The following is a 13,903-nucleotide window of genomic DNA, read 5'->3' as shown; positions in this document are numbered from 1 at the left end:
TGCTGACTGAAGGGCTGCAGCATCATTCCATAAGTTAAATTACATGTGCAACATATTCAATAGGACATGTTACTGTAAATGCACAGGACTGCAATTCTGCTCATCCTTGGTTAGATTTTTGAAGGCTTTGAAAGATACACACCCTCAGAAAATCCAGGAGGCAAGTCTGGATAACAAATCTGTTCTGGCAATATTAGAAAATACAGACTCTGCTCAGCAGCTACATTTTTAAGGAAGAGATCTCTGAAGCCGTACTTCTAATAGCTTTTGGCATGCTTCAGAGAAGCATTCTATGGGTTCAGTGTTTGGAATATGATGGTAAAGACAACAGATATGAGGAGCATGGGACTTAATACTTATGAGACCTAGCGTGGTTCAGGTGGACATAAACATTGATCAGTGATGGTCATCTGGGAAGAGGAAGCTGGGAAGGCTACTGCAAGTAACTTACCTGGGAAAACGAAACATTAGCCATAAAGCTAGGATGAGGTTCCTGCATGTGTGTGGTTTAAGGTTCACATTTTTTCTTTCTCCAGAGAACAATCAATCAGGAACATAAGTGAGTTAAATTGCTGACACACTGAATTGGAGACCATGTTCATCTTAGACTTTGCAGGTAAAATACCTCCAAAAAGCCTTCTATGCCTTCTTGCTCTGGAGGTAATATACAGGAAGGAAAGTTTACCATGATTTCTCTCAAAGACTACTCTATATATGTTGTATGAGTTCACCATACAGTAAAGTGATTAATCTGCTGAAATGAACTTCATAGCCCTTACAGGGTCTACATCCTCCCTCCATCGTAGTCTATTTATGCAAGGTGTCTTGGGAGTACAGGGGAGGGAAACTTGTCACTGTGGATATGCATTCACTGGTATGTGTCTTTTTCTACTAAGTTAGCTTTATAGCTGTTATGTATTTTCAATCTTTGATTCTGAAAAGAATCAGGAATTTCCCTCTTCTAAGTCCACTCACTTTCAGGCTAAGTTTCTCCTGGCTATTTTGAATCCTTTTTTTTCTCATGCTTCCATAGTTAATAACTTTAATAGTTCTTTTCTTTCTGCCCTTGGTGTTCCCCTGTTGATGTGTTTGTGAACAATAACCATATTGCCTCTCAGCTTTCATTTTGCCCAGTAGAGCATGGCCAGCACCTTCAGTTGCTTCCTGTACAATGGGCTGTTCATTCACCCTTCACTTAAAGCACTTGTGCTTGTGTGTCTGCTACAGGTTCAAAGGAACCTTGAGAAGGATATCCTAAGTCATATATGGAATCAATGTCTTTGTGTATGAACATTAACACTTCTTCATCCCTGCCGAAAAGATCTTTTTTGAGGCCTCCTGTAGTCATATCTGTCTATTATAGCTGTGTCATTGAAACTTGTCATCAGCAGTACTGCAGATTTCTTGCCTCCCCTCTTGTGAAGCCAGAAATATTATCTGTGAAGTGTTATCTCTCTGTGTGTAGTCCTGTTAGTTCCAAGGTACTTGGGAACTTGAGTCAGTCCAGTTTGACCTACATTCCCTGCTTCTTCTGCTCCTCAATAAAAATACATTTGATACAGCTTGGATTTACTCAACAGTTCCTCTTAAGTCTTAAATTCAAGGCAGAGTTGCTGTCTTACTTATCCTGTATTTGGCTGACCCATGATCAAAACGAAAAGTTACATTTTTTTCCAGTTTTCTGTTAGCTTGATGTTTTTTCTCCTATGCCTTTCCTTCCTTGTGTTTTCAATCATAGAATCACAGAATCATAAAATTGTTTGGGTTGGAAGGCAATTGCAGAGGTCATCCAGTCCCATCCCCCTGCAGAGAGCAGAGAGCTTCCTCTATAATGTCGCGATCCAAACTGACCTTGAAAGTTTCCAGGGATGGAGCATCTACCATCTCTCTGGGTAACCTATTTCAATGTTTCACCACCCTCCTTGTAAAATACTTGTTTCTTATTTCTAATCTAAATTGACCCTCCTTTAGTTTAAAACCATTAACCCTTGTCCCATAATCAAATAATCAAAAATCCATCAATCAAAAGCAGTGACTTTCTTAGATTATTTTTGAATCATATTATCCACCAGATCATTAATGATTTGTCAAGAACAAAAGTCTGTGTTACACCCCATGATCCCCCTAACACTGATTCTGCCTCCTGCATCACCACCAGCTGTGATTCCACTTGGTGTTTCTACTAAGAGCCCCATCAGCCGCACTGTTTAAAACATCCCTAAATTTTATATCCCAAAGAATAATGGGGGTCTTTGCTACCTTTTTTTATCTATGAATGTAGAACTCATCAAGGGCTAACCAGTGGGGTACTGGACCATAAGCTCTGTGAACTTACCAAGACCAAATTGACAGCAACTGCAGTTCATAGAAGAGAATATCTTGTGGAAGAAGGCACCCAGAAGTATTGTCAAAGTCCAAATCCTGGCTCTGCACAGGACACCCCAAGAATCACACCATGTGCCTGAGAGTGTTGACCAAATGCCCCTTGAACTCTGTCAGGCTTGGTGCTGTGACCCCTTCCCTGGGGAGCCTCTTCCAGGGCCCAGCCACCCTCTGGGTGAAGAACCTTTTCCCAATATCCAACCTAAACCTCCCCTGACAAAACTTCATGCAATGGCCTTAGGTCCTGTCCCTGGTGACCAGAAGGAAGAGATCAGTGTCTGTCCCTCCTCTTCCTCCTGAGGAAGCTGTAGCTCATGATGAGGCCTCCCTATTGATTCATTTGGACCTCCGTGATGTTGCAGACCAGGCTGTATTTTAAGTATGCATACATCAGTCTGTACCATTCCTTTTATCAGAAATAGGATCTGCTCTGACACTCCACTCCCATGGAAAAGGTCTTCAGTAGACACCTCTATTTCCTGCAGAACCTTTGTGGCCACCCTAACAGGTGCCTCTTCTGAGGTGCAAGGTGCCCTTTAGTCTTCTCTAAGAGGAAGTCTGGTGGTCTACAAAGGAGATAGTTTCCACATGCATTGTGAGGGGCTGAAGATGTTCCTGTATCATGTATAGCAGGGCATCTCTGAATTGTGAGAAGCAATGCCAGTACAGTGTTCTGTAGCAGCCTGCAGAGAGAACAGGCCGTGACTGCCAGCCTCTGAATGCACCTGTGGGTCATGCATTTCACATCCTGTAGTGGCTGGAGACATTTCCTCTTGAATCATCAGGAAGATATCAGTCTCCTGCAGTCCATTTTCCTGTAAAGCTGCAACCTAAATGTGGGTCTCCTTGCTCCCTGCATTAATGAGCAGTGTTGCGTAGGTGTTCCCTGCCAGTATCAGCACTCTGGTTTATGAACTGAAAATTAAAGAGCCCTGGGGTTCTGCTGATGTTTCTGGGTCCACTTATCAAAATGTAGACCTTCATCTCAAACACCCACCTCCTAAGACAGTTCTTCTTCCTTTGGCCTCTTTTTTTTTTTTTTTTGACTGACCAGTTCTCTGTCAGTCAGATCTGTTCATTTGCACAGAAGTGTGAAAGCTTGCACAGTACAGGCTTCACACATGCCACAGGCTGTAGTTCTTGTCCATGTGCTTTCCCAGTCAATCAGATTTGTTAACTGCTCCATAAGCCAATGTGCTTAACCCTCTCTTTTTTCATTATTTTGTATTCTCTTGTGGTATCCATTTTTTTGGTAAATCAGGTATGCTGTGAGTGCTGAAAACCTGCTTCTTTACAAACCTGCCTGCTTGAAAAGTAGACTGTTTAGGTTTGCTTGAGCATTGATTAATTCGTTTGGTTCAAATCAGAAATGAGTAGACCTCTGCAAGTAAATTTACATATCAAAGCATGCACTGCAGTTACAGAAACAAATACAAATAACTGTAATTTATAACACCAGATTCATTCTGAAAATAATTTTGAAAAATATTTGAAGATCTCACTACATGAGACCATTTGTCAATTTTGTGTAAAACTCACAGGATATTCCTCTAACTGAGAGCAGGACTTCTGCATCTATTCCACTTAAAATTCTTAAAAGTTATACCTATGTTGATTAAACTCTACTAGTGTACAGTTTACTCTACACTACTCTAGTAGTGTAGAGTCAATATTTGATTGTAGTGTTCAGCCAGCCTACTGGAATGACGTCAAATATGATGACTTTCAGGAGGTTCAGTCTAATTGTGTTATAATATTTAACTGTATGAAAGCCAATAGGAATTCTTGTTTTAATATTAAACCTTCCAGCACAGCCAAACTAAAGCTTTAAGCTTTTTGTGCTTTGTTAGAAAAAGAGCTACCAGAAGCTCCTTCAAAGTTCACTTTTGATCTGCTTTTGCTAAAACTGCTGAAATCTTCAAGCCGAGACAGAATACCTGACTTTGCTCCTGCTGGCACAGGCAAATAGGCATCAGTGCCAACAGGACTGTGCTTCAGTGCCTCCCATATCATAAAACTAAAGACAGATTGCTATGCTCAGGCCAGTCCTCACCTTTCCTAGAGGAGGACAGCACTGTTTGTATGGGCACTGTTTGTATGGTCTCACTCTTATCTGAGCCCTGTTTGTTATCTATACAGGCTATATCTTACTTTGACTCCTTATACAAAAACATATTTTACTCCTAGACCTCAATTTAAAAATCTTTAGGACAACCATCTTCTGGAGAAAAGAAGTATGTAGGAGTGAAAGTTAGAAAGAAGAGAGGCACTTAAATTTTGAATGGAAAGTATTGTTTGTTCACATTCTCCCTAGGTAAAATTTTTTGCCAGACATTTTACGCAGTCTTTAAACAATATAATCAGCTGATAACCCATGATAACACAATTATTTAACTGGTAATTTTTTACTAATTTTTGACTGGAATGCTGCCAAAATTCTCACATGTGAAATGGTGGAATACAAATCTTCATGTAAAATAAACATTTCAGCTGGCATATCATCTACAGTACTGATCCATGAACAAAAGGGAACTTGTCTCATGTACAGAGGATCCTCATTGTTTGGGGGTCAAAGTTGTCCACATTTGCTAAGGAGTGCTGTAAAATTGTTTCCTGCTCAGAAGTTGTGCAGATACAACTGTGCTGGAGACACTGCAAACAGTTGGAACAGAGCAGAATGGAGAGGATGGCCTTGCACACCCTCTAATCCACAATGCTCAGCCAGGCTGTCACTGTTTACCTACAGCTCTCATTCTTGTGCTTAGGTAAACAGACATCAAAGCCTTCTGTTTGGTGGGCTTGGTTTTTCTTGTTTGGTTTGGTTTCTTTGTTGGTTTTATTTCATTTTAAAAGCTTTCTATTTCACTGTACACATAATATTTTTTTTTTTTAACTCTTAATTCCACAGAAAGAACCATAATGCCTGGTTCAATAGAAGTTCATATGCAATGTATAACTTTCTCAGGCTCCTGGATATCATGCAAGATGTGGTATTTTTAAAGTTGTGAACATGAGACAAGTACAGCATGCCTGTATTTTCATTGCCAGAGCTTTTCACTGTATCTTCTTGCTAAGAGAAAAAGAAGAGCAGTGTTTACTATATTTTTTTTTTTTTTCCTGACACAGGTAGAAGTCTGGTTTTGGCATATATAAATTAAAAGGGAAGGCCTCTGATGTCCTGATAATTTATCATGTTCATTTCAAAGTTTTACAAAAATATACAATTCTGATAGATATATCAATAAATAGCCTGATAGACCAAAGATAATTCCATATTCATTAGGGAACTAATGAATTTACAATTTATGTGTAATTTTTTATGACTAGCCATTTTATATAATTTTAAACTATTTAAACTCTTAAAATTTTAATCTATTAAAGTCTGAACTATAGTTAGCTATCACAGTTGTTACCACAATTACTGTATGCCATTCTTTTAGTAAATAACTAAAACAATAAAATTTGGAAAGAATATCTGGGGAAAAAAGAATATCTGATTCACCAAAAATAAAGTTTAAATATTTGTTAAAATATCATCTGTTAAACCTCAAAATTTTGTAGTGATTTTAAAACTTAGTATCTTAATTCTTTTTAAGTACTTGTTGCTTTTTTTCTGTTGCCCATATCTGGAGTAAACTATTCTCAACTGTTTGGAGAAATTTCTCAATAAAAATTCTGCATTGTATTATTTTCAATTGCATTAGTTCATTTCTGCTCTTTTCAAGTATTTGTGGAATGAATTATACCCAGTTTCCTTTATGAAAGTCAATCATTCTTTCTCAAATAGGAGCCACACCTCCTAAAATCACAATACCTTCAAACACAAAGAGTAGCCCTGTCTGTGTTCATGCATCTTGTTTGTGTAGGCAGCATCACATTCTCAGGCTGGAAACTGGTGTGTGAAATATGGTTTTGATGTTCACATTGCATTGACTCTCAGCCATTCTTAAACTTTTCATTTCTCTCAAAACTGTCACAAAATCAGGTATGATATGGAGAAGAGAGCACACCTGCAGAGCTTAAAATAATTTCCCATTACCTCAATTACATATGAATAAGGAATATTTGCATTGCTAAAGGAGCACACTGGCAAATCTGCTCAAAATTTTTGACAACATAAAATACCCTTTGAGTGAGTTATTACAATAAATCACATCAGCTAAGGGTGCTAGAAAGTTACAGAAGAAAAAAAAACTTGTGAAAATTCTGAGTTTTAATTTTATTAAAAGTAATTTATTTGTTTCAGACTAGATCAAAACACATAATCTTCAAATTTCTGGTAAAGTATCATTTTTTGGCAGCAAATGTGACCTCTAATAAGACATGATCTTGTATCATGCATGCATGGTGATATGATATGCAGCTGTCACTAACACACCCCAAAATATTTGCATTAAAAGGTTTATTTTTTTTTAATTTTCTGATTATCAAATTTTCCATTTTATTAGTAGCTAAAAAATAAGTTTGTGTCTCATAACTCTCATAAAAATGTCACAAATTTCTTTCTGAGTAGCATAATTTTAGAAACTGGTTTGTTGAAGCCTTACATATTCCAACAGGATAAGCAGTGACCTTTCAAAGTGAAATGCAAATTGCCAAAAAATTGTAATCATCAAATCGTCCAGTGGAACATCCATTAAGTTCATCTTCAATCAGACTTCCTAAAAAATGCCTTTTCTGCGTCTGGACTGCTACCTTTTGACCTTGGTCTGGAGCCAATTCTGCTCAGTAACCTTTACACTATGTTAGCTATTCCCTTTTCCCACCTGATCTCATTAGCAGCAACTTTCTTCCTGTTTTGTCAGAGAAATAGGAAATCTGCTCATCCAGTCTGATGCAGTCCAAGACACTCACTGCCAATAAAACAATCAAGCTGCAAAATTGGAAAGGGAAATTGGAAAAGGCCAAGAACAACATTACAGAAAATCTGAAGTGATGGAAAATACGAAAAATAATGGAACCCTGATAATTAAACAGCATTATGAAGCTATTGTCACTTGTTTTTTTCTTTTCCTTTATATACCCCCTGGGTGAGATACATTAATTTAGAATCAAATGCTGTTTTCAAGGATAATACACACATAGTCTGTTGCCATAGATGAAACTGACCTCTTGGAGAAATCATCAAACTTCTGCAGGCTTCAAAAAACCCCTGCAAATCTCCAAATGCAAAGCAAGAGGCAGATACAGATCTTCCCCATGAAGGGGCTCCAATATATGTCTTCTTCTCGCACAGCACCACAAGGACTAACCCCTTGTTGTCTGTGACCCCCCAAGCTCAGCTCCTAGGCAGTGCTGAGCTAGCTGTTCTCTGGTCAGAGCACCTTGCAGCCTCTCCACAGGCCCAGTCCCTCCCATGGCTGGGGTCTGCCTTCGCCATCCTCTGCAGCCAGCAGCTGCCACTGACAGCTCTTGCTTCTTTTTCATATTGTGGGGTTGTCAGGGAACTGGCTGGCGTAGAAAATTAGTTTGTCCTTGGCTAAAGAATATCCTGCAATCCAGTTCTTCCCTCTGTGTGAGGTGTAGCCCAGTCACTGGCTTTTGATTCTTCTGAGAGTTATAACATTTATTTAATCTTTTTAACTTCCTTACTAAGGAATTTTTCAGACTATTCCTTTTTATCTCTTTTCCTAATGTGGAAAGGGAGTGTTTTTGAACTGTTAGATTTTTTTTTTCACATAAAGAGAATACAATTTCCTGTCCAGATTTTCCTGTAACATTTAACTAATCCTTTATCACCACAGATATGATGCTATAATGTTCCAATGTCAATGGAATATAACATAACATAAATTTCAATGACCAAACAGGTCAGTGAGTACAGATCTATACAGAAAACAAGAAGTAAAAATTATTTATATCATCATTCTTTTCTATATACCATCCTGTAGCACAAGGACAGAAGAAGTAGCTTACAGAAGATGTGAGTTACATTAATTAACTGAACTTCAGTCATGAATAACTTGGTAATTCTATTTAGGTGAGTTAAAATCTGAAACATCAAAATACCCAGAAGCAATAAAAAATATTTTGTTAAATAAAGTATTTTCAGCAGATACACAGAAAGTAGAAATTATACAGAAAAAATATTATTGTAAATTCAGCTGGATCTGTTAACCTATGCGAAAAACAAACTGAAGAGCATTCATTAATATTGGAAACAACAGAGCATGTCCAGAAACAAAGGTGTCCTGGAAAACAGTCCTGCAGCAGAAGGAAGAGTAACTAGTGGACTTCATATGAGGCAAGACAGATGTAAATTGCTTGCCTTTTGGATCAGTTTATTTTAATGTGTTTCTGTCACAGTACACTTTTGCAGTAACATTTCTGGAAGAGCAGCTGTTGCTGTTGAGTGAGCATCCAGCTGCACTGACTCTACCACTTCACTGTGCTCCACCTGCCTCTCGTGTTCTCAGCCTCCACTCACCCCTTTCCTGCATAAATTCCTACCCCCAACACATGGCTTTACCCTCCTGGTTACTGATTTCCTCTGTCACAATTGGGCCACCTCTTTTAAAGACCTGAATTTGGTAAAGCCAGTGCCTAAAATAACAGTTTTCCTTGACCTACCCCTCCCCATCCCTGAGAAACATGCACCTGCACACATGCTAAGAGGCAACTCAAATTGGTGGGAAGCTGCTCCACTTTATGTCTTTTCCACTGGAGCAGTTCTTTTAAGGGAAGTAATCTGTTAGTTGTGTCACCACTTGCTTTTGCAGTTGAATTTTTTGCTGTTTTTACAACTAGAACCTTACAAAGCAGTATAGGGAGGTGTGAGCTGGCTGTTTTAGTATCCAATAATAACCACATAAGTTAGGCAGCTGGAGAGAAAGCTGTGAGTGCTAGTCAGAGCCCAGCATATCTTTGGAGTAACTCCACATCTCAGAAACCTGCTCACTAAGAGATGTATTGTCTCCTACTGCTGGTTCTGGGTGCTCACAGACACCCCTCAAGGCTGCCCTGTGTCCCAGTCTGAGGTGCTGGGCTCCTTTATGGGCCACATAGGTTATGCAAGTGCTTTGTGTCAGCCTCCTAGGCTCTCAGGACCACGGTACTGGATGGTAACAGCTAGTGCTTAGAGAAGTTAGTCCTTTGTTGAACCTAGATTGATACCTGACAGAGACTAATATTCTTTAGTGCTACCTTATCTTGGCAAGTCAGAGAGAAAAGGTGAGATGACATACCCCCTCAGACAACAGCAGTTTTTGCCTGTGCCCATTCCCCTCCTGTGTCAATGTTTGCATTTATATGAAGCATATTTTCCCTTCAAACCGTTAATGGGAATTTATGAACAGTATCTTTGTTGGTTGTTGGCTTTTCTTCTTTTAAAGTCAAGTCAAAATTAACAAATACAGGTCTCATTCATAAGCAGTGAAGTGTATAAACCACTGCAAATCATGCAATGAAAGTAGCAGTCCAAGTTTACACTCTACAGATTACAGCAGCAAAGGGATGGTTCAGGAAGTTTCTGCTTCCGTCCTGAGAGTAGGTAGAAGGTTACAAATTAATCTCAGAAGATTAACTCAAAGAGTTAATGAGTAGGTTAAAACTGTGTGCTGCTCTTAGTTATCTAAAGGCAGTTGGTCCTGTAGCATATAAAGTACCCATACATAAAGATGAGAAGTACAGCAGGGAGAGCCAGCAAACAAACAGCAGACAGGAACAAAGCGCTGTGCCTTCTGCCAAAGATGCCAAAAGGTCTTTTTACTTTCTTTCGTCTTTTTATGCTCTTACTCAGTTTCTCCACTATTTGCCTGGGAGTACTTTGCATGTCCACAAATTCCTCCATGTGCAGATGTGGGAACAACAAGCTAGTGTTTCATTGCCTTTTAGCTTTGGGGCTCTCTCTCCTTGTTACTGGCATTTTCTGGAGCACTTTCCATGAAGTCCTGAAGTACAGGGCCCTTGGCATCTTCATTCAAAATCTCAGCCACAGAGAACCACATGTCTGCACCATAGACAGGTATGTGTTGTAGATGAACTGGGAGGGAGGGATGCTATTCTCTAAACATACTGTGAGGAGAAAGAAGCAATACAAGGTTTTTACAAAATGCAAATCCTGCATTTTGTAAAATTTTATTATTTTACATTACATTATTTATTATTATGATTTTGTAAAATTTTTATTATTTTTCTGTGGAGGGAACTGTAGTCTGAAATTTTATTTGCTAAAGCAAGCAGCAATGTGCAAACAGCCATTTGTGAAAACAATACCTAAGGTAAGGTATACTACATGAAACAGAGAAAGTTTCAGATTTTCCAAAGCTCCCAAAGTCATGCATGGAGGCAGCAGGTGCAGCTATTCCAACATCATGCAGGAGCATCCCGAGTTCCATCTTAGCAGACAATTTAAGATGCTGCTGTGGGGTAGGTGCTCATGCAGAGTTGAGGTATGTGCTCAGCTCATTCATTATATGGCTCCTGCTTAATTTTTCTTGTCTGATTCTCCCCCCAGTTTAAAAACCTCATGGAATTCAACCAGGCCAAGTGCAAGGTCTTGCACCTGGGTTGGTGCAAATCGAAGCACAAACACAGGCTGGGCAGACAACGGATTGAGAGCAGTCCTGGGGAGAAGAACTTGGGGGAGGTTGTTGATGAGTAGGTCAATGTGACCCAACAATGTACACCTGCAGCCAGAAAGCCAAATGAGTCCTGGGCTGCATCCAAAGAAGTGTGACCAACAGGTTGAGGGAGGGGATTCTGCTCCTTGGTTGTGTCTTTGTGAGTGCCCACCACTCTTTGTGAGTGCCCACCACTCTTGCATCCAGATCTGGCGTCCTTGGCACAGAAAGGGCGTGGACCTGTGACTGAGTCCAGAAGAGGGCCATGAAGATGATCAGGGGAGTGAAACTCCTCTCCTGTGATGACAGGCTGAGAGAGCTGGAGTTGTTCAGCCCAGAGAAGTGAGATTATAGCACCCTATATACATGAAGGGAACTTAGAGGAAAGATGGAGCGGGACTTTAAAAAAGAACATGTAGGGACAGGATAAGGGGGGATGCTTTCGGATAGAGAAAGGTTATGTTTAGATTAGATACTGGGAAAAAAATGCTCTACTGTGAAGGTGGTGAGGCACTGGAGCAGGTTGCCCAGAGAAGTTGGGCTGCCCCATCCCTGGAAGTGTTCAAGGCAAGGCTGGATGGACAGTCTCGTCTAGTGGAAGGTGGCCCTTCCCATGGCAGGAACTGAATGATCATTAAGGTCCCTTCACAAAACATTCTGTGACCCTATGATTTTGTTCCTGACAAAGTCTGTTGCTTTGAGAGACAGAATTTCTTAAACTGATTGGCAGTAGGCCTGGCAAAACTCTTTAACATAGTCACTGGATACAAATTACTTTTCCTAGAGTGTTGTGGAAACCGTACTAGAAACACTTGACAGTGGGTGCTCTAAAGGCAATATAAAAGCAACATTCAGTAAATTTTGGCTAGATAAGCAGAGACATACCAAATTTATTTTAAAACTGTGGAAAACAATGGTTATTGTAATAATAAATAACTCAGAACACTGATCTCATTTTTCTTCCAAATTAAATCTTTCTCAGGCACTTGTTAAAATACAAGCATTAAAATGAGTGTTTGTATGTCATGGTTGGGAATTTTCATGGGGAAGACTTTATTAAAACATTTTAAAATGTTTTAATAAAACATTTTGTACAAAGACAAGGCAAATGATACCAGTTATGCCTACTTTTTATACTAATATATTTCATGCTTTAAACACACTTAGGTGTGTTTTACAGTAAGTCTCATCTAAATTTTGGAAACATAACAGCATCTAACAAAGTAGTATGAGATAAATCACACTTCATCATGATGGGCTTCTTTTTGGTTTGCTTATTTTAGGCCTGACTTCTACCCTCCCTCTTATGAAGACAGAATAGATGCTGAAAAACTGGTCTTCCCACTGCCAGTTGCCTCCACACTAAAACAGCAAGAATTCATCAATATTCCTCCGCCTCCATACAGTGAAAGTAGTGCAGAGTTTGTCAGTGAAACAAATGAGCAGGAACAGCCACCACCATATACTTTATCTGTGGAGCAGCAGCAAACAGCTGACCAAGACCCAAACCTCAGAGGGGGGTTAAATTCTCATATATCCATGCAAGAAACCAGTTGCCAACAGGATACAGACTTCCAGAGGACCTCAGGAAGAGCAACACCTGTCAAAACAAGAGAGACAGGCAGCCAGTAAAATCCTTCATCTGTGAAACAGGGCAAACTGGAAGAAGACTGTGTCAGTGATCCCTAATAGTAACACTACTTAGGACGAAATTGCATAGGAAAAACATTGATCATTTGTGACTTAGAGTGGAGTTGGAGGGGATATGCAAAAGTGCTCAGTATTTCAAATTAGAATAAATCTCCATATAGAAATGCTCAGGCTGTGTCTAGTAGAAGTCACCATCTCTGGTAATAGGAGTTTCTTAAGCTACCAGATAAATGAAGCATCATGGTGTTATCAATCTTGACTTGTGCTTCATAAGGAGCTTCAGATGAAAACTGTAATTTTTTTTGTTTTGGGACATTAACTGACTTGGGAAACGTATTAACTTTTGTTTGAAATTTGCAGATTATTTGTTGCAACTGATTATTTTTGTATTGTATGTCTTTCAAGTTGTTTTATGTGGGGGTAAAAATAACTGTTATTTTGCTAATGAATTCATGAATACATTTTGTATTTAAAACAAATGCCTTGTATTTGCTTATATGATATGAGGCACCCATGATTCAGGAAAAGGGCAGAATAAAATACACTACCTAGCTGCCAAACAGAGAGCTCTGGTTATGCTTTCATCTCCTCAGAGGGAACTATCAATTGCAGGAGGAAAAAATAATCTCTGGCTCCTCTGAGCCAATTCTAAGAGCAGCTGCTTCTGTCACAGCTTACTCAAGATTGTGGGAACTGAAAAAGGGAGCCTGTACCCTGTTTCTGACACAAGTGGCTTCATAATTACACTACAAATATACCAGAAAAATTACAGGCTTGGTCTCATCCTTCTTCTGTTACATGTATCCTTCCTCTCACAAAATTACGGAGGCAAATTTGCATCCAGGCCACTGTCATCTATAATTCCAGATGACAAGAAAAATTACACAAAGGTTCACTCAGATTTGAACTTGTAACATTTACCTTAGATGGAATTTTTCTTTTTGGGTTGGAAGGTTTAGATTGGAAAAGATCATTTAGTCCAAGCCCCTGCAACGAGCAGGTACATCTTCATCTTGGTCAGAGCACTGTCCAACCTGACCTTGAAGTTTTCCAGGAATGGGGCACGTATCACCTCTCTGGGCAACCTGTTCCTGGTTTTGCTAAAGACCAGTGAGATAGAAAAGCTATCACCCTTTCCAGATGTTCACATACTGTAAAACTACAAGTTAAGCATGATGGCTGTACATGCAAGTCACAGTGGTAGCCATGGCTAAGGCCAGGGAACCAACAGTTGCACCAGTTTTGTCTTTCAAAGAATTTATGGGAAGAACATACAGTTCTTCAGTCACTGTAAGTTGAAAGGAAAGAAT

At 39.4% G+C, this 13,903-nt stretch overlaps 1 protein-coding gene across 2 annotated transcripts; it reads left to right on the top strand.

Annotated features, from left to right (window-relative positions):
- Positions 1-257: 257 nt before the first annotated feature.
- On the top strand, positions 258-13,275 carry TMEM252 (transmembrane protein 252). 2 transcript variants are annotated; one of them, XM_023943591.2, is made up of 3 exons: positions 258-10,080; positions 10,216-10,345; positions 12,227-13,275. In XM_023943591.2, exons 1-3 carry the CDS (start codon positions 9,999-10,001, stop codon positions 12,573-12,575), a joined length of 561 nt encoding a protein of 186 aa, XP_023799359.2. In that variant the 5' UTR covers positions 258-9,998; the 3' UTR covers positions 12,576-13,275. The 2 variants fall into 2 exon arrangements, with proteins under 2 accessions (XP_023799359.2, XP_023799358.2); XM_023943590.2 differs by having other exon boundaries at positions 258-10,345.
- Positions 13,276-13,903: the final 628 nt, after the last annotated feature.

This window comes from Cyanistes caeruleus, chromosome Z (assembly GCF_971803275.1).
Source record: "Cyanistes caeruleus chromosome Z, bCyaCae1.hap1.1, whole genome shotgun sequence".
NCBI lineage: Eukaryota > Metazoa > Chordata > Aves > Passeriformes > Paridae > Cyanistes > Cyanistes caeruleus.
The sequence above is the reverse complement of the archived record's forward strand: the minus strand, read 5'-3'. Positions and strand labels throughout refer to the sequence as shown.